The sequence below is a fragment of the Eutrema salsugineum genome, unplaced genomic scaffold (genome assembly GCF_000478725.1).
Source record: "Eutrema salsugineum unplaced genomic scaffold, Eutsalg1_0 scaffold_15, whole genome shotgun sequence".
In the NCBI taxonomy this organism is placed as follows: domain Eukaryota; kingdom Viridiplantae; phylum Streptophyta; class Magnoliopsida; order Brassicales; family Brassicaceae; genus Eutrema; species Eutrema salsugineum.
This window is the reverse complement of record NW_006256867.1, coordinates 3,950,258-3,970,979: the sequence shown is the minus strand read 5'-3', so window position 1 is coordinate 3,970,979 and position 20,722 is coordinate 3,950,258. Positions and strand designations below refer to the sequence as shown.

General features: G+C 36.8%; 2 protein-coding genes and 1 non-coding gene across 3 annotated transcripts; 1 reads left to right on the top strand and 2 right to left on the bottom strand.

Annotated features, from left to right (window-relative positions):
- The first annotated feature begins 3,944 nt into the window (after window positions 1-3,944).
- LOC112088042 (DNA ligase 1-like) lies at window positions 3,945-4,619 on the top strand. The gene has a single exon (XM_024158196.1). The coding sequence runs from the start codon at window positions 3,945-3,947 to the stop codon at window positions 4,617-4,619; it is 675 nt and encodes a 224-aa protein (XP_024013964.1).
- Window positions 4,620-7,179: 2,560 nt separating this feature from the next.
- Window positions 7,180-7,286, bottom strand: LOC112088300. The gene has a single exon (XR_002900463.1). It is a non-coding gene; the product is annotated as a small nucleolar RNA R71 (small nucleolar RNA).
- A 10,547-nt stretch (window positions 7,287-17,833) lies between these two features.
- Window positions 17,834-18,534, bottom strand: LOC18022118 (protein GLUTAMINE DUMPER 4). Its single transcript, XM_006404966.2, has one exon. The coding sequence runs from the start codon at window positions 18,447-18,449 to the stop codon at window positions 17,982-17,984; it is 468 nt and encodes a 155-aa protein (XP_006405029.1). The 5' UTR covers window positions 18,450-18,534; the 3' UTR covers window positions 17,834-17,981.
- Between the last annotated feature and the right edge of the window lie 2,188 nt (window positions 18,535-20,722).

The following is a 20,722-nucleotide window of genomic DNA, read 5'->3' as shown; positions in this document are numbered from 1 at the left end:
AAGCCATACGGAGCCATTGTCCTGTGAGAGAACCGGAAACTCATTTACAGTGAATGGACAGCGCGTAGAGCCATATCTGGCTGAAGAAAGAGAAAACGAAAGAGAAGTGATGTTTTTAATTGATCCATCCTCGGCCAAGGATGAAGTCAAGGAGTGTCACGACCCCGGTTAAGTTTAATCGAGCAACAATGTCAAGCTAATGACTTGAAACAAGCGCTTAGTGGGAGGCAACCCACTTGGTATTTGATCTATTTCCCTTTGACCTTTATTTTCTATTTCCATTGCTTTGTTTCTATTTCATTTAATGTCAGGTTTTCAATAAGGAAGAATAAATACAAAAGAGAAGCAGCACTCTCCAACACGATAAGTTCACTTAAACATTTCAACTTTTCTATTTTCTTTACCATTTTTTCCAAGATTTATCACACTGAGGACAGTGTGAAATAAGTCTGGGGGAGGATGTTCATCCGTTACTAATGAAATTTGATTTGTTTTGGACACACACAAAAAAAAAAAAAAATTTCAAAATGTTTTTCATAAAATTTTTCAAAAATCGTTTTCAAAATGTTTTCCAAAAAATTTTCAAGCCAGGAACACAATAAACATTACTATGATGATTTAGACCAGTGTGCTTCTACGCTATTTCCTCGTTTTTTGCTCTTTTTGTGATTTAGGCCTAGACTAGGCGGTAGCTAGAATACTTGCATTACGAAATCCCACCAGAAGACTTCTATTCATGGAGATTCTTTCTGACAGGATATACTAGCTCATTTTATCTGGACTTAATTTTGACTTAATTTTCTCATTAAACCATTAGATCAGGGAAACGAATCATACATTCAGGATTTACCCTTTTACCACTCTTTGTTGATCCTGAATGGCTAGTTCATCTTTAGCTAGTTCCCCACCAAACCTAACCTCTTTCAAACCACATGCATTCTTGTTTTTCATTATCCTATATGCAGATATGTGCAAAAATGTCGGAGAGAAAGAGGATCAACGCAGTTTTCAGTCACTAAAGACGGAGACCAGCGATTTCATTGGAATGATTCAACATAAGGAGATAATTCAGTTTGCCTTGGAAAAACTTCAAAATCTTGGTACAATTTCGTCCCTTAGACTTTCTCTCTATAAAAAGTTGTTTCTTCTTTTCAAAAAAAAAATCCGAAAATGAAAAGAAAAAAAAATATGAAGGGAGAGGAAATTTAAAACCTTAGAGAGTCTAGGAGGATCGAATTTTATACTTGAGGCAAGCTAGAGTCCGATTACATGGAGTTTTGGAGATTATCTTTTTGATTCCCAGAAAATATCTAAGTCTAGGGGACAGCTGTTTACAACAAAGGAGGAAGATTATGCAACAACATTTGGCAAAGGAGAAGTGACTGAAAATCTGCGGACACCAACAGGTCCTTCTCTCTCTTGCGGTTTTGCATAATATCTTGCATCCTCCATATTCTTCAGGTAACCCTAAACACTTAAACTCCACCACTTAAATAGCCTTTAATGCCAAACGCCGTCTACCCTGAATAATGTCTTTAATGAGAATATACTTAATAAATGTAGAGAGCTAGTTGACTGGAAGTTAGATCTAAGTGTGTAGATTTTTCGCATGACGGATTAACGGACTAGTTTGCTTGTATTTTGGTGAGAATTTTCTAGACTAGATCCAAATAGATGTTTCACGATAAGTTAAGGTTTAGAAGGACGCTCACTGAGATATTGTTTAGTTCCTGCGATTTTCAAAAATATCTTTCCTGACTTAAGTTTGTTTGTGGACAAACAAAAAGGTAAGTCTGGGGGAGTTGATAACACCGTATTTTGACCACTTTTATGGATCATAATAATGTCTTATGCAGGTGTTTTAACTCTGTTTTCAATGGTTTTTAAATTTTTTTCAATGTTTTAGAGTTTCAAAAGACTTTACAGGAAACTTGGGCAAAAGATATGCACTTTGGAACAAATGAGCAATTTTGGATAAATGCAGACCGTCAGAAGTATGACAAGCGATGAAGACCTTCTCACCGTCTGATCACCCCCAAAATTTGAGACAACATAGAGAATCCAACCAGATTTCTAATGCACTTGGTTTGGAGACAATCCAACGGTTAGATCTTCAGATACTCCCGATGCAGGAATGACAAAAAAATGCAGTTCCAGAAGAGAGGCGTGTGCCGGGACCGCGGCCAACACCTATTTTCCCGCGGTTAGAGCCACCGCAACCGCGGAACTTGGTCGTTCACTTTCCAGAAGACTTAATTAAAGCCCAGATCAATTCCTTTCGTTATTTTTGAAGCCCTAAGTGTCCAGGACCACTCCATAAGCTATAAATACATCCTTTAGGTCATTCTAAAGTGTGTGTTCCTTTCTGTACTTAAATTTTCGTGTGAGACTCAAAACCCTAGAGAGAGAAGCCGCCTATCTTGGAGAAGGAGCCGCTGGAGTGCATCATCGCGCCTCCGTCGTCGCCTCTGTTCTTCGTTTTTCTTCTCTGTCTTCTTTAATTTCCTGCAACTTTCAATACTTTGTGATGATTGTTTACAATATGTTTGAGTAGTTACCCAGTTGGGTTTAAAGGGATTGTTCAAAGGGGATTTCATGTGTCTTTGTTTATGAATCGATAGATTTATGATTATTAATCTTCTAGATGTTCTTTGTTTGCCTTTAGTCTTACTGCGTGATTCTTTGCTGGCCACTTAGAAGCTGATCTGATATGATATGTTGCGAAAGTTTTCATTGATTATCTGAACTAGGGTGAAACGAGCAATTCTTCTATAGGTGTGGAAACCTACCTACAGTTGAGTTGTGAATGTTGATGAGTCTTGTTCTGCTATTGCATCTTCTCCCTTCCAGGATCAGAGTGGAAACTTACTGATCAGGGTTGCGAGAGATAGTTGTTTAGTGCTGCGAAAGTAGGCTATTCATACTTCCGTGCCTCGAGTTCTAGAACATACGTAGCTGATTACCTTTATCACTTGTTTAAAATCGACGTAGATTAGACCATGAACCCCTGCGAATTACCCTTGAGCCCCAACGTTTGTCTTTAATTGCTTACAACCTTTGCTTTTCATTCGATATTACCTGCTTCCAATCGCCTTGTTTAATCGCATTTTACTTTCTTTACTTGCTTTCTTTTTCAATTGCTCTTTAGTTTTTACTTGCTTTCTAATTTAGATTTAGTGACAACCAAAACCCAAAACCAAAACCCAAATTGTTTAGTTCTAATCTGATTTAAGCATAGCCGTGAATTCGTACTGAAACAACTAAGTCTCTGTGAATCGATACCCTAAGTACTACAGCGCACATATGTGCACTTGCAGACATTTAGGGGTTATAAATTTAAAACTTGAAGCTTAGTAAAACGAAAAAACAAACCCCATTTACAATCGCAATCACGGTTGAAGATGTGTGTTGCCTACTTTTTATCCTCTATAATTAATGGGAAGACAAAAATCGGAAAGGGAGCCCCATCTGTTGACCCCTTATTCCTGAGGATTGTGGATCTTGAGGCTTGTAGAAGGTTTCGTTGGGGTAAGTATTCCTTCGATGTAAATATGAAGGAGATTGAGCACACAATAAGGCATTTCAAAGTGGTCATCGAAAGAGATGCATGGACATTTCCAAGCTTTGTTACTCCCTTGGATGTATGTCACATTATAAAGAATTTGTAGGTCTATGTGTAGTTGTAATACTATGAGCTTTAGTGTAATTTATTGGGTTATGTGTAATTGCTAGATTTTGAGGTCATCCCATGTCTGAAGTACAAATACAGAGAAGATGTTAGAGGACCAGATAGGGATTGGCCCCTTATGTGCAGGCAGAAGTTCTAACCATTCACCCTAAAAGGTTTCTCTTTGTCGGAACTCAATGAAACACTAGGTAACACTACGGTCATCAAGAGTATATTGCAATCATATGAGGATGAGGAAATTATGCTTGCTGGAGTCATGGAGAGGAATGAAGAGAAAGATGTCAGTGATATAGTTCCTGACAATTGGACGAGGTGTTTAGTTGAGGAAGAGAAGCCGATATTCTGGAAAAAGATATGCAAGATGGATGTTGATGCCTTAGATAATAAGGAGTGGGTAAACCATCCTGCAATGGCTAAGGAAAATGTGGCTACGGAGAATGTGGCATCTCTTGGATTGGTGAAACAGCTGCAGAGCTTGCAGAAGAGTATAGATGCTCAGTTTTTCCGAATCAGTGACCGCATGGATGACATTGATATAAGACTCTGCTCTGTAGAACAATATATGAAAGAGGCAAGAAGAAAAGGACCAGGAGATGAGGAAGGAGAAGTTTTACGAAATGAAGAAGGAAGAAAGGAGGAAAAAGGAGACGAAGAAGAACATGAAGATCCTCCCGAAGGTGGAGAGAAACTTGAAAGTCTGGTGACAACTGAGAAAGGGAAGAAGCAGAAGCAGCCGAATCAGAAGGAGTCAGATGATAAAGATAAGAAGCAGAAGGAGCTGAAGCAGAAGGAGCTGAAGCAGAAAGAGCCAGAGCTGAAAGAGGCGGAGCTGAAAGAGGGAGAGCAGAAGGAGACGGAGCAGAAGGAGGCGGAACAGAAGGAGGTGGACCTAATTTTATCTCGATCTCCCCAAAAATATGTTCGTTATTGATAACACCGGATTTTGACCATTTTTATGGATCATTTTAATATCTTTTACAGGTGTTTTTACTCCATTTTCAAAGGTTTTCAAAGGATTTCTATGTTTCCGGATTTTAAAAGACTTTTCAGGTAATTTGGGATAAAGAGGCACAAAATGGAACAAAAAGACTCTTTTGGATAAATGCAGACCGTCATAACTCTCATGGAGAGACGAAGACCTTCTCACCGTCTGATCACCCTCAAAATTGGACAACTTATAGAAGAATCAACCAGCTTTCAAATGCACTTGGTTTGGAGACATTCCAACGGTTGGATCTCAAGATATTCCATTAGCCCCGGAGCCACGCGGAGTCGGCCAGCAACTCACGCGACCGCGGCCAACAAGCTATTTGCCGCGGTCAGAAGCTTCCCGACCGCGGCCAACAAGCCAATTGCCGCGGTCACAACACTCCCGACCACGGCATTCAACCTCCGACTTAAAGCCCACTTATCTGAAGCCCAAAGTCATTCCCAACCTCAATTCCGGAACCCTAGAGACCATGGAGTATTGGAGACTATAAATACATGTCATTTAGGTCGTTTTTAGAGAGAGCTTTTCATACTTTACAGAAACCCTTTTCCTTTAGCCGTTTTTATGAGATTTTTGTAGAAGATTGTTCAAGTCCGAGTTCTTCAATAGAGAAGCTTTCTTTATCTCTTTTATTTACTATTTTTCATTACTTTTATTAAAACCAATGATGATGTCGAACTCAGCCATGTCTGAGTAGATCCCGAGTTGGGCTTAGGGTTCCCGAAAGGGCCTCTCATAATCGATTAAGACATCTAGGTTTATAGATCTGGGATTTCGACCTGTTCTCTGTTTATTCTTGTTCTTATTGCATGTATGCTTGATTGATCACCTAGTATCTGATCTAGATAGTTAGTGTTGCGAAAGTTTTCATTAAGTATCAACCCTAGAATGAAACAGGCGATTTTTCCGTAAGAGTGGAAACCTACCTGCGGCGAGATCGTGAGTATTGACGAGTCTTGTGCAGCTCTTGCGTTCTCTCCCTTCCAGGGCCAGAGTGGAAACCTACTGGTCAGGGTTGCGAGAAACAGTTGGTTATGATCACGACAGTGACGTAGTCATACCGCCGTACTCTAGCTCTAGAACCCATATATTGTTATCCGTCAATCCCAATCTATCTACACTAATGTTAAAACCGATTATGATCCCTTAGAGTTCCCAAAAGCTCAGCGTTTTTAGCCATAGTTTACAATTCCATCGATTTTTACTTGCTTTCTTAGACCTGCATTTCAATTTCCTTAGTTCGTTATTTACTTGCTTTATTTACCTTTCATGCGATATTTTACTTGCCTTATTTTTGTTTAGTTCGATATTTTACTTATTCCGTTTGCATTTCATTCGCTTTTCTTTACCTGCTTTTTAGGATAGATTTATTTGCTTTCTTTTGTTTTAGTTTAATTCGCAAGAAAAACAACCAACCTTTAAAACCAATTTAGTCTAGACATAAAGTTAAAAACCGTAGAAGAATACCAGGCACACAAATCTCTGTGGATTCGATCCCTAAATACTACAACTGATTAGCTGTGCACTTGCGGCTTTCATTTGTTTTGTTAAGGGTAAAACTTGTTCCCTCACGTAGTTGACACGAGCACGCATCAAGTTTTTGGCGCCGTTGCCGGGGATTTATTTCGTTGCCTTTTGCTATTTTTCTTGTTTTAACTTCTTTTCTAGACACCTGATCTCTAGTTCTTTCTTAAAGTTTTTCTGAACTATCTTTCCCTTCTTTTGTCTTTCTCTGAATTGCATGAATACCAGGCGTAGACCTGCAGGAGACATTCCAATTCTAGACGAGATAGACAGACACGAAAGAGAACTTCGAAGACTTAGACGAACGCAAGGAATGGCCAACGACGACCAGCCTGGAGATCCTATTAATCGAAATTTAAATATGGACCAAGAAGGGTCCGAACATGGAGAAAACGAAGAGAATGATCACATAGAAGGTGATCATGCTCGACAAGATGGAGAGGAGGATGAGGTTCTTCCAAGAAACCACCAGAACCGAGAGAGAGAAGGACGTGAAGACCTTGACCCACCCATCAATGTAGCCGATGGTGACCACCCAGCAATGCAGCCGAATGAACGCATTCACCGCCCCATTCCGCCAGCAAATCAACACCGAAGACAAGCCAGGAACCATCGCATAGCTGACTTTGATGCACCTACTCAAAATTTTCAGAATCGATCTGCGATTCAAGTACCATTTCCAAACCGGAATGAGTTTGAAGTCAAGACTCAAATCATCTCATTGGTGAAGCAAAACCAGTTCCATGGAGTTCCTTCTGAGCACCCAATGGACCATATCGAGCTTTTTGAAGAAATTTGCAGCATGATGAGAACAAACCAAGTTCCGCCTGACTATTTAAAGTGTAAGTTTTTCCCTTTTTCATTAGCAGATAAAGCTCACCGTTGGTTGAAGTCTTTGCCTGCAGGATCGATTACTAATTGGGAAGAATGTAGAACTGCTTTCTTGAACCACTTCTACACTAAGTCAAGGTCGAACAATTTGAGAACGAAGATCTCAACCTTTCAACAAGGGCCAACTGAATCTTTCTATGAAGCTTGGGAACGTTTTAAGGAGTATGAACGTGATTGCCCTCATCATGGATTTCATGGATCAAGCCTGCTGAGCACATTTTACCGAGGTTTGCAACCAAAATACAAACTTTCAATTGATACAGCTAGCAATGGAGATTTTGGGCAAAAGACGATAACCCAAGGAAGAGCCCTCACCGAATATTTGGCTCAAGCCAATAGCAATGACTGTCCTGAATATGATCAATCGATGAAGCAAGCCGGAACAGACAACAAGGAGATAACCGAGTTGAAGAACATGGTGAGCCAGCTTCTGAAGAGCAACAATCGCCCGATCCATGCTTGTGAAACCAACAATGGCGCAGAAGAGGAAGGACCTAGTGATATCGATCACATTAATCAAGCATTTCAAGAAGAAGATGTGAACTACGTAGGAGCACTGGTGCCATATCAAAATCGCTCCAACAACAACTTCAACAACAACTTCCGGAATGCAAATTACAACAATCTCTCTTACCGCAATCCAAATGTGGAGAACCCTCAAGATCAGTACTACCCACCTCAGCAAAAATCATTCCAAAACAAGTTTCAAGGTGGAAACTTTGGAGGAATAGTACCATATCAACCGCGACAGCCATATAACTACCAAGGTACGGGTTTGAACAATCAATTTGTACAACAGAAGGGAGTCACGACGAACCAGCTAGCTTCACAAATCGGTAGACTTGAACAGTCAATCCAACAGCTCGTTATGACGAACGAAAAAGCATCTAAAGACGTGAACGTGAAAGTGGACTGCATGTACAATGATCTGAATGGTAAGTTTGAATCTTTATCTTCGCACGTAAAGAAGTTAGATGTGCAAGTCGCCCAAACAGCCGACTCTATGAAGAGGCAAAGTGAAGTTCTTCCAGGAAGAGTTGAAGATAATCCTAAGAAGTTTTGCAACGCCATAACAACATTGCCCGAAGAAGAGTCCGGAACCGATGGAAAGAAAGAAGAAACCCCAATCTTTGTACCACTGTACAAGGACATCGATCCTAAGCAGCCACCGTTTAAGGTACCCGAACAATCACCGTTTCAAAGGCTTACCAAAGCCGATGATCCGGGACGTTTTGTTTTTCAGTGTTTCATTTCAGGAATCAAGTTTACAGACTGCTTGTGCGATTCCGGAGCCAATGTCAATATCATGTCTAAGGCATTTGCCGAAAGATTGGGCATAAAAACCTTAAGGACATCGACGGTTAAGGTTATCTTTGGAGATTCATCTCAAAAAGATACTGAATGGGCGATTCATGATCTACAAGTTCTAGTGGGAGATAAGATTGTTCCAGCAGATTTCCAAGTCCTGGAGATGGATAAAGACAAGGAGAGGCCACTCATTTTCGGGAGACCATTCCTAGCTACAGTAGGAGCAATAATCAATCACGCAAACCGGCATGCTGTTTTCCTCAATGTGGACAGAAAAAGGTACTATCGTACTATCTTAGATGAATTTCCAAGTAAAGGAAACAGGCCAAAAGAGAAAGAAAAGGAGAAGCTGAAAGCCTTTGCAAAGATCAAGATCATCATTCCACCGGACGCAACAGAAACTAGTGAGGATCAAATACAGGAGTTGATCGAAAACACAAAAAGGGTTCTGAACAACATTAAAGTCTGAAAGAAGATTAAAGGTAAGAAGACTTCTCTTCAAGGAGAAGAAGTAAAACCTCCACCAACCGGAAGTGATAAAGGCACATCAAGTGGAGTGCCATTCTAATCAGCCTGATGCTTCATGCTTACGTCGAGCTAAACGACTTAAAACAAAAGCGCTTAATGGGAGGCAACCCATTTAGGTACTCTTTCTTTTAATTTTCTTTTCCCTTTTTGAGTTTATGCTTTCTTTTTCTTTTTAAGTATTAGGTATTTTATAAAACAAAAAAAAAAATACACAAAAAAATCAGAAAATTAGAAAAACCAATAAGAAAAAGGTAGGTCTTTACCTGCTCGGCCCAGCAAAGACGAGAAGATTGGACAATAGGCCGCAGGAGGAAGACCCGCCGTCGCAACAGACCTGACCGCGGCCAAGAGTGCATCGACCGCGGCGCCGGAAATGTGACCGCGGCCGAGCCCTCAGCCACCGCGGTCGCGCGTCTCCTGACCACGGCCGTTGGTCGTTGAGATGATTCCACGGATTTCTGCCGCTTCCCGGTGTTGCCTGTGATTCCCGGTTTTGCCTGGTGATTCCCGGTATTTCCCGAAATGTTCCCGGTAAAACCCGAAAAGATCCTCCGTAAGTTTTAAACTTTCCTAATGTGCAAACAAGACAAGGTAAGTTCCCGTAAACTTAAAAATTTCCAGAAATTTTCCGTTTTTGCTTCAAAAACGCTTTTTAAAGAAAAGAAACAAACTTTTTGGATCAAAACTCTTTCTTCTCTTCTCTTCCAAAAGACTTAGAGATTTAGGAGAAAAAACACATTTTCAATTTTTAAGCTTTTTAAGAGATTTTTGGCTCAAACCTCACTCTTTTTCGAAGCTGATTTCAATTCTGCCATCAATTCTCTCTTTCCAGCAAGGTATGAACCTCAAACTCACCATTCTTACTCGATTTTGAACTTAGGGTTTTCTTTAAAAACCAAGAATCTTGGTCTATTGATGGTGGAAATAGCTTAAGAATGATAGATTATCTATTTAGGTTATCTAAAAATCGATTTTAGCACCTAGCTTTAGAGGAATTGAGATTTTGGAAATTTGGATTCTTCATGCTTCATAAAAATCGAATTTGGAACAGCAAAATTGATGAATTTGATTTAGTCTTGTGTGATTAGTGATTAGTATTGGGTAATCTTTAGAATTCACATGGAAATTGCTCATAAAAACCGATTTTTAGAAGATTTCTAATTTGAGAACATCAAAAATCCGAATTTAGTCATGAACTACTTGATTTCTCTGATTTAATATCAATTTTGTTTGCTAATAATTTTAATTAATCTCTTTATACTAGTATTAGTATAACAGATCTTAATGTGTTAAAATTAGCATCCAAAACTCACTCTTTTTCCAAGAATCATTTCATTTTGCAGAAAATGGATGAAACCAGATCCCGAAGGAGCCGTCGAACTGGTGGCAGCTCCGAGGATATTCCCGACGATGCTACTCTAGGAGAGTACATGCTGAACCAAGCAAGACCGAGAAGAAGAAGCTATGTGATGAGATTGCTCCAGCACTCAAGAGAAACACGAGCACCTCCTGAACCACCACAGCTTCGATACATTGGGAGGGAGACAAACCCGAGAGTGGACTATGCAAGGCGTTTCAAGAAGCTGAACATCAAACCCACGCCTTGCATTGATTATCATACACTCGAGATGCTTGGAATCAGAGAGGATGTGATCTGGTACATCGATGCACTTAAGCTGAGACCCTACTTGGAGCTGAACCTTCCGACTTATCTGAGCTAGTCTGTGAGCTTTTAGCGACCGTCACACTCCACCACACGAAGAGGAGGAACCCCAGAGCATCAGATGGCATCTTGTCATTCTCCATCCGCGGACAGCCTTATTCTCCTACCATTTCCGAGGTTTGTGAAGCTCTTAAGCTTCCGTACACTGATGGCTTCTACCTTGAAGATGAACCTGATCTTAACCTATGGAGAGAGATGGGTAATGGAGCTTACGATAGTGGGAGATCTAAGTCAGCCCTTCTTAGCTACCCAGCAGTGAGAGTTGTGCACAAATTTTTAGCACACACGATCTTCTCTAGAGCCAACATGGGAGGTGTCTTGAAGACTGAGCTCATTACACTTCAGATTCCGTTTATGGATGACCCACGACTTGCCTGCTTTGCCTGGATCATATCGCAGAATATGGTAAAGGTGAAGCATGATTTACATGGTTGCGATGACGCTACTCCAGCCTTCGGGAGTGCTATTACAGCGATACTACAGACTGTAGGATTCGATTTCTCATCTGATGATCCACTTCCCGATGTCTGGTATGATCTACTTTATCTCTCTCACGATCACACTATCTCTCGTGCCGCTTTCGAGCCAGACAGGTTTGGTTACAAATATTGCACTGGCACTGAGGAGCACCGAGTCCGCTTACCTTCATCATCTATCCCGAGATTGTGCAACGGAGGACGCCCTCGATGGACTCCGGAATCCGATGATTTTCTGCCATCCGTACCTCGATTACCATTCACCATTGGCCAGTACATAGTGGCCAAGGCGAGGCGTGATGCAGCTGCGGCCCGTGTTCATTTTCAGCCATCTATTCCGACCGGCCACACCTCATCATCCACATCATCACACACTCATTCCGATCTGGAGCGCAGAGTTGAGAGACAGGGACGACGCTTTGAGCGCGTTGTCACCTTCTTACAGGAGCAGCACCAGTTCACAAACGACACTTCAGAGGATGAGTGATTGACCAGCACTTCACTACCATCACGGTTCTATCATCATTTTCTTTTATTTTATCTTATTTTATCTTATTTTGCTTTTATTCACCATCTTCTCACCAATTTTTTCACACTGGGGACAGTGTGATTTAAGTCTGGGGAGGATGTCTATCCGTACTAATTATTTTCCTGCCTTTGCTTTTAAATTTCAAGTACTTTTTAAATTTTAATATGTAACCTATTCGACATTAAGTATTTTTCAGGAATGTTTGACGCAAAACTATGATGATTTAGACCTGCACACTTCTACACTATGCATGATAGCTCATTTGTGGTTAGCACTAGACTAGGTGGTAGCTAGAGTACTTGCACTACGAACTCCCACCAGAGGACTTCTATTCGTGGAGATTCTTTCTAACAGGATATACTAGCTCATTTTATTTGGACTTAATATTGATATCTAATTTTCTCATCATTGATTTTAGGCAGGCATCGACATACACATCTAGGACGTCTTTTACCATCACTTTTACCACTCTTTGTCGTCCTAGATGACCAGTTTATCTTTATCTGGTACCATACCTTAAACCCAAAACCTTTGTTTTCAATCCTCATGCATTCTTTCTTTAGTTTATATCAGCAGATATGTGCAAAAACGTCGGAGAGAAGAGGAGCGACGCAGTTTTCAGTCACTCGCAAAAGAGACTGAATGGAATTGGGAAGGAAGAATATCAGAAACCTAATAAAGCTTTACAAGACAGATATTAACTGGTAAATTCGTGCTCTCTAAGATTCTATATCTAAAGGTGTTCCCTTTCCTTAAAAAAAAAAAAAAAAAAACGTGAAAAGAGAAAGGGAAACAAAAAGCCTAATGAGTCTTAGATTGTCGAAATTTATGGAGCAATGAGCAACCACTATTCGTTTAAGGAGCTATTGTTTTGAAAGATTTACAAAAATCTAAGTCTGGGGGAGTTTGGAGAGAACTTGAGGAACAAGACCACGAATCTATGTCAAGAAGAAAGTGACTGAAAACTGTGGATACCAACAGCTTCACTCTCTCTTGCGGTTTTGCATAATGTCCTGCATCCTCCAGATCTTCAGGTAACCATTAAACACTTTAAGCCATACCCCCAAATAATCCTTCTTTACACCTAGCCTAGATTGCCTTGCCTAGATTTTCTTTGATGAGAACCACCGAGATTTTTAATGAATGTTAAGAGCTAGTTGACTGGAAGTTAGATCTTAGTGCATAGATTTCTGCATGACGGATTAACGGACTAGTTATGCCTGTATTGCTAGTGAGAATTTTCTAGGCTATTCCCGATTGATGCATACTGATTGATATTGGTCTAGAAGTTTGGTCTCTGAAATTTTGTTTAGTTCCTGCGTTTTCAAACCTCTCGCCGAGATTTAGCCTTTGTTTTGTTTGAGGACAAACAAAAGACTAAGTCTGGGGGAGTTGATAACACCAGATTTTGACCATTTTTATGGATCATTTTAATATCTTTTACAGGTGTTTTTACTCCATTTTCAAAGGTTTTCAAAGGATTTCTATGTTTCTGGATTTTAAAAGACTTTTCAGGTAATTTGGGATAAAGAGGCATAAAATGGAACAAAAAGACTCTTTTGGATAAATGCAGACCGTCAGAACTCTCATGGAGAGACGAAGACCTTCTCACCGTCTGATCACCCTCAAAATTGGACAACTTATAGAAGAATCAACCAGCTTTCAAATGCACTTGGTTTGGAGACATTCCAACGGTTGGATCTCAAGATATTCTATTAGCCCCGGAGCCACGCGGAGTCGGCCAGCAACTCACGCGGCCAACAAGCTATTTGCCGTGGTCAGAAGCTTCCCGACCGCGGCCAACAAGCCAATTGCCGCGGTCACAACACTCCCGACAGCGGCATTCAACCTCCGACTTAAAGCCCACTTATCTGAAGCCCAAAGTCATTCCCAGCCTCAATTCCGGAACCCTAGAGACCATGGAGTATTGGAGACTATAAATACATGTCATTTAGGTCGTTTTTAGAGAGAGCTTTTCATACTTTACAGAAACCCTTTTCCTTTAGCCGTTTTTATGAGATTTTTGTAGAAGATTGTTCAAGTCCGAGTTCTTCAATAGGGAAGCTTTCTTTATCTCTTTTCTTTACTGTTTTTCATTACTTTTATTAAAACCAATGATGATGTCGAACTCAGCCATGTCTGAGTAGATCCCGAGTTGGGCTTAGGGTTCCCGAAAGGGGCTCTCATAATCGATTAAGACATCTAGGTTCATAGATCTGGGATTTCGACCTGTTCTCTGTTTATTCTTGTTCTTATTGCATGTATTCTTGATTGATCACCTAGTATCTGATCTAGATAGTTAGTGTTGCGAAAGTTTTCATTAAGTATCAGCCCTAGAATGAAACAGGCGATTTTTCCATAGGAGTGGAAACCTACCTGCGGCGAGATCGTGAGTGTTGACGAGTCTTGTGTAGCTCTTGCGTTCTCTTCCTTCCAGGGCCAGAGTGGAAACCTACTGGTCAGGGTTGCGAGAAACAGTTGGTTATGATCACGACAGTGACGTAGTCATACCGCCGTACTCTAGCTCTAGAACCCATATATTGTTATCCGTCAATCCCAATCTATCTACACTAATGTTAAAACCGATTATGATCCCTTAGAGTTCCCAAAAGCTCAGCGTTTTTAGCCATGGTTTACAATTCCATCGATTTTTACTTGCTTTCTTAGACCTGCATTTCAATTTCCTTAGTTCGTTATTTACTTTCTTTATTTACCTTTCATGCGATATTTTACTTGCCTTATTTTTGTTTAGTTCGATATTTTACTTATTCCATTTGCATTTCATTCGATTTTCTTTACCTGCTTTTTAAGATAGATTTATTTGCTTTCTTTTGTTTTAGTTTAATTTGCAAGAAAAACAACCAACCTTTAAAACTAATTTAGTCTAGACATAAAGTTAAAAACCGTAGAAGAATACCAGGCACACAAATCTCTGTGGATTCGATCCCTAAATACTACAACTGATTAGCTGTGCACTTGCGGCTTTCATTTGTTTTGTTAAGGGTAAAACTTGTTCCCTCACGTAGTTGACACGAGCACGCATCAGTTATCATTATCACCTGAAAAAATAACAGAGAAAAATACTCAACTGCATAAAAATTTCACTTAGTAATACTAATTGTTTCCAGTTGTACGCAATTGACAGTGATACCAATTGTACCGAGTTATACTCTTTCTCGCATAATTAGTCAACTTGAAAAAAAAACTCTAATCTAATTCCGTATTCACTACGGTTTAACATCTACACCTCTTATCCACTAAATACCCATTCGATTAGCAAACAACCAATAACCAGTTCTATAGTCTATAATTCCTTAATTAAAATTCTAATTTAATTCTCAATAGTGGTTCTTAAGGCAACGACTTCCAAAATCCACAAAATAAAAATCCAATGAAAGCCACATCACTTACCTCGATTAAGTTTCAATGTCGGATGAGTGCAATAGGTCAAGACCTGTCCTGAGGGATTCAAGTTCTCTCGTTCTCTCTGTCATGATAGCTAGGATGAAAATTGGTCAAAGATGGTTCCAAAATGGTCCAGACAAAGCCTGTTGTTTCTGATTGGCTGAATTTTTGACGTCAAATTTTTGTCAGTACGTTCCTGATTAGTCAAATTTTGATATGTTTGCTTCTGATTGGCTAATTTTGTTTATATCTTACTGGACGAATTTTGTTTCACCTTTTCTGATTGACTTATCTATGCTTAATTGTCATTGTCCAAACTTCTATTTATTGATGTCTTCTTTACAAAATTACAAGGATAATTTAAAAATTTTCAAATTCATTATAAAAGAATAGAACCCGTGAGAAAGACAAAAGAATGAAAGATGATACGAGAGAATAAATAAGTCCTTCAAGGAAGAAGCGAGATTATTTCTCTAATTGCTTGCATCCTTTGTTCCTTGCTTGTTTGTTTTCTTACTTGCTCCCATAATTATTGTTTTCTTGATTTATTGTTTACTTCTTTGCTTCCTTCCTTGATTCCATGCGTGCTTGCTGGCTTCCATCCTTAGTTCTTCTTTGCTTATATCCTTGGTTTCCTCTTTTTTGGACTATATGTTAAATATTCCTAAATTGTGTTCTTTGCTTGCTAAAAGTATGTACTATTAATATCCAAACGTACAAAGTATAAACATAATATTAACACAAAAATAAAATTACCAAGGGGCTAATGCTATAGATATTTTCTGTTTGTTAAATAATGGGCTAATGCTATAGTACTAACACTACATTTAATATGATTCACGCTTGAAGTTTACAGTAATCAAAATATCGTAAATTTTTCTTGTTTGTTACTAATAACTACTACTCAGTATATACTATTTTCTTTGTTTAAATTGTGATTTATTGTACGTTTTAAAAATTGTACGATTGTTTATGCGGCTAAAAGTAGGACGGTTACAAAGTTGAGAAAAATTAAAGGGGAGAAATAAATGCAACTAGATTCTACCCGTGCAAAACTATTTTTAATTTATTTGATAAATACTTTTTCTGTTTATATATAATTTATTTGTATTAAGTTCTTTTTTCTAATATATATATATAATCATGATTAAAAAAATATTATTCTAACACACCGATTTATATATATTAATCTGAAATAATAAATATAAAAATGTAATTATAACATGTCTATTTATATTAATTCAAAAATGATCGTGATTATTAAAACATAATTTTAAATCCGTCCATTTATATTATTAATATATTTAATATATTTTTAAGTTTAAATATTTAAAATTTTACACTTATTAATAAAAATTAATAATAATATATCATTTTCATCTATTTTATTGAAAATATTATAATATTTCAATATTTAAATGAAATTAAATTAATATTCAATTTATTATTTTTGTAAAATATAAAAATAAATTATTTATGAATTTTAATAAATAATATAACATATATTTAAGGAAATCTATAACAAATCTAAATTTAAATTTAAATTTTCGAATTTATTTTAAAATATAAATTAAAATATATTATTTTATTAATTGTATATTAAATTGATTTGTTTGGTAACATAAATAAGAGTTATTCAAAATATAATAGTAAAAAACTAAAATAAATCTGTTTGGACACAAAACATATTTTTGTTTTAATAGAGAAAATGAGATTAAATAAGAAGGATTTGCTTTGGAAATTTCTTGTGCGAGACGCGGCTACTCGGCACCACGAAAAAACAGCTCAGCAAATGTCAAATAAGTCAAAAACAGAATCATTGTCTTCGTTCTATAATTAACTCTCTTTAACGACACGTGTATCATTTTCCTTACGCAGCTCTTAGATACAGAGAACAAACAGTGGACGATAATTAACAAGTCCTTTTGCTGCTACTAATGGACGATAATTTACAATTTTGTTTTCACCTTTTTGTTTAAATCAGTGGACTGTGGTAGCCTGTATGTTGTGCAAATCAGCCTGAACCGATTGAACTGTCCAAAGCCGTTTATGGTTTTTTTTTTTGTAAATTAAACACTAATCGAAGATTACACATAAAGTCATTATACCAAGTAAACAAACTTAAATTTAGACGTTTGTGTGGAGTGCACTTCACTTCAAAATATCTTTGCATTAATAGTGTGAGAACAGAAGAAATATTTGTCATGATTATCGGATATCATCATCAATTAAAAGCAAAGTAAGCAAATGGGGCAAGTAATCGAATTACCATACTATGTGTTTTATAAATTTTACTTAAAAAGAATTCGATGTTAATTCATAAAACACATTACTTTGGTGGTGAATACACAATAGTTACGGATTATCAACAGACTCAGAAAAAAATTTCTAATTGATAGCTAATTTAGCACAATCCGATGGAAAAATATATAACTCCAACGAAAATATGAAAGTAACACAAATACAGTATATGGAAGATCGGATACACAAGTATAACAATTCATTTAAAAAGGTAAATAAGCGAATATCTTTGGAAAATAAGAAAATGTCGAGAATAAATACGCAAACAAAGAGTGAATGTATTAAATCTTTATGTCTGGGATGAATTAAAATTTCCATTAAAACTTTGCAAGCTTTTTTTTTGTTTTTCTAAAATTGTTGCAAGCTTTTTGGATTGATGAGCACTTCTATTGCATCTTGAGAATGAGGAAATCTAGAGAAAGGTAGTTTTCCCAATATGGGAATGGGAAATTACAAACAAGCATTCATAAATCATAACCCAAAATTTTCTCTCAGAAAATTTACATTCCCGGGAAAATCTCCCAAGAAAATCCCCCAAAAGGAAAGACCTAAAAGCAAATAAGTTACAACAAAAAAATAAGTGTCAAAACAAAAAACTGAGAGCAGCATTTTTTTTTTCAGTGACTCGTTGTATCTTCTTCATTTTCTTTCGCTTTCTCTTCCTGTCCACCACCATCCTCCTTCGAAATTACCATATTACCCTCCTCGTGACCACACACACACTTGTTCGCCGCCGGCGTCGCCAGAAAACTCGGCAAGTCATCTCCAGCCATTATGACAAGAATCTTCTCCTCGTACGCTGCGTTCGCCGCCTTCTCGCCCGATCGACTCTCTTTCACTTCGTCGACTCCTCCGTCGTTTCCTTCACCAGAATTGTCACCGGAGGTGGATAAGCGCCAATAAGAGCAGGCGAGGATGAGTAAAGCGAAGGCAATGAGACCTAACATCGCCGCAAGGCCTCCAAATAAATACGGCACCGGCGAATGCCACGGCGATTGTGGCGGTCGGTGATTTCCGAATGATTCTGCTAACGTGGCATGTCTCGCTACATCTATTGATGTTGGTTTAATGCTCAAGTGCCTCATTTTTCTATGTTTTTTCTTCTTCTTGATTTTTTTTTTCTTTTATGTTTATATTGTCACTTTTAAACGAAGAAAAAAGAAGAAAGCTGAGTACGAAACAATGAGTTTGATGAGATGTTATATTTATAGGTAGGAAGTACCTGGGGAAAATGAAAGAAAGAGAAACAGTCATCCTGATATTTATTAATTCAATTTAGTAAATTAAAGCCATTTGTTTTTTTTTTAAATCAATTTTCATTTTTGTCCCAAATGGTTTATTACTTTTAGTTTCGACACCTATATTTATTTGCATGCAATGTCAAACTTTTTTAACCTTTTTATTTTACTTTTTAATTTCACCTTTTTATAAAAATGTTATGGTGCATGTTTATTAAAAAGATAGCGGACATATATACTACACTAATTAACGTTATGGTGAGCATATTTACTTCTTTTGCAGACCAGACCAAAAAAAAACCTCGGCAAACCCACACGAGCACTTGGAGAATTCAGTAGTGTATTCACGATTTCAAGCAATCTCATCTTCACCTAATTCATCTTTATCGCTTCCAATTTATAGAATCTTGATTAATTTCAAGAAATCACAATATTGATATTTTTCTTAGTTGTGGTTGTGGGCTCATCATTTTAGCTTTCATATTTTAGGGTCTTATAGACTAAGAACGTGATCATGAGGTTTTTCAAGATGAATTCAAAAATATTTAAGTGACAAAGGATCGAAAATTATCGAAGAAATTACCAAAATAGTTGTTCAAAAAAAAGTACTAAAATAGTTTTTTTTTGTTAAAAAAACTTACTTGAACCTAGAAAAATCTTTGTAAGAGTGAGTTGATGTGATTTATGGTTTGAAATCATAACTACCAGCGATTCAAATTTTGATCGATTCGAGTAACGATTATCAATAAGATCATATTTGAGTCATTCTAATTAACTTGATCTACGGTTTGAACATTTATTTAGATAACCAAAAATGCTTGATGAAATAATTAATCCGATTAGTACCAAAAAAAAAGAAATAATTGATCTGGTATTAAATACTCCCTTTATTCTGAATTATTGATGTTTTAAGAGATTTTTTTTTGTTTTTAAATAAGTGATGTTCTCACAAATCTATACAAAAATCAATACAAAATAATTTTATTTACCTTTATTTATTGATATACTTTCCTTTCAAAAAGCACCAAATTCAATTAAAAAATATTAGAAATAGTATTATTACAAGATTTCTTAATTTGTGTGCACAATGCTAAAACATCACTTAACTCTTTAATTAAAAACAGATGGAGTATGTGTTTCTTTCCTACCAATATAATGGCTTCGAATGTTGACAGCGTTTTTAGCTATGCGGAAAAAGCGGTTTTAGAGTGTGGTACGGTTCAACTGCGGTACGTGCGGGAAAATATATTAACAGGACAAGTGCGGTTTCTATATAATTAGTGGTACAGAATAATGTTTGATTGGTGAAAAAAAACAGATTGCAGTTCACAAAAAATGTTTGAATGGTGAATAAAACTAAAGCGGTACGGATTACAGATTATAGATAAATATATTAAAAAATATATAACTAGTATAATTATAATTAAATTATTTATTTTAGTTAATAAATAAATAATTTTATATATTTATGAACTTTAAATAATCAAATTTTATTTCAAGTAGAAGTTTATTTTCAGAAATACATATATTACGAAATAAGATAAAACGATAATTCATAATAAATAAAGTAAACTTCAATAAAAATATTCATCAAAATATTTTAATTCTAAATTATTTGTTTTGTATTGATAAAAAGACATTTTCAATATATTTATGAACTATAGATTATAAATTTATTAGTTAAGTAAAAATTACAAATTGAAATTAACCAAATTCTGATTACAGCTTAATTGATTTGTAAAAATGATATTATTTATTTTTTACTACTAATTTTAAATTTGATTTTATTTAACAGGTTTTATATATTTTTGTAAGGGTTATGGATGGGAGGAAGTGAGAGAATTAGTTTTTTTTTGTTTGTCAAAGTAATCTGAGTAAAGTAATAAAAAATATATTTGTGAAATAAGTACGATCAGTATATAAAATAAACTATACATAATAATATTTGATTGGTAAAAAAGTTAACTATTAGTATGTAACCTATTTTTTAATATTATATGTTAACAAATTAAAGTTAATTATATGTGATCATATTAATGTTTAATTATATGTTAACATATCAAAGTTAATTATATTAATGTATTAAGAATTTTTTTTTGCAATACAGTAGATCTATTTCG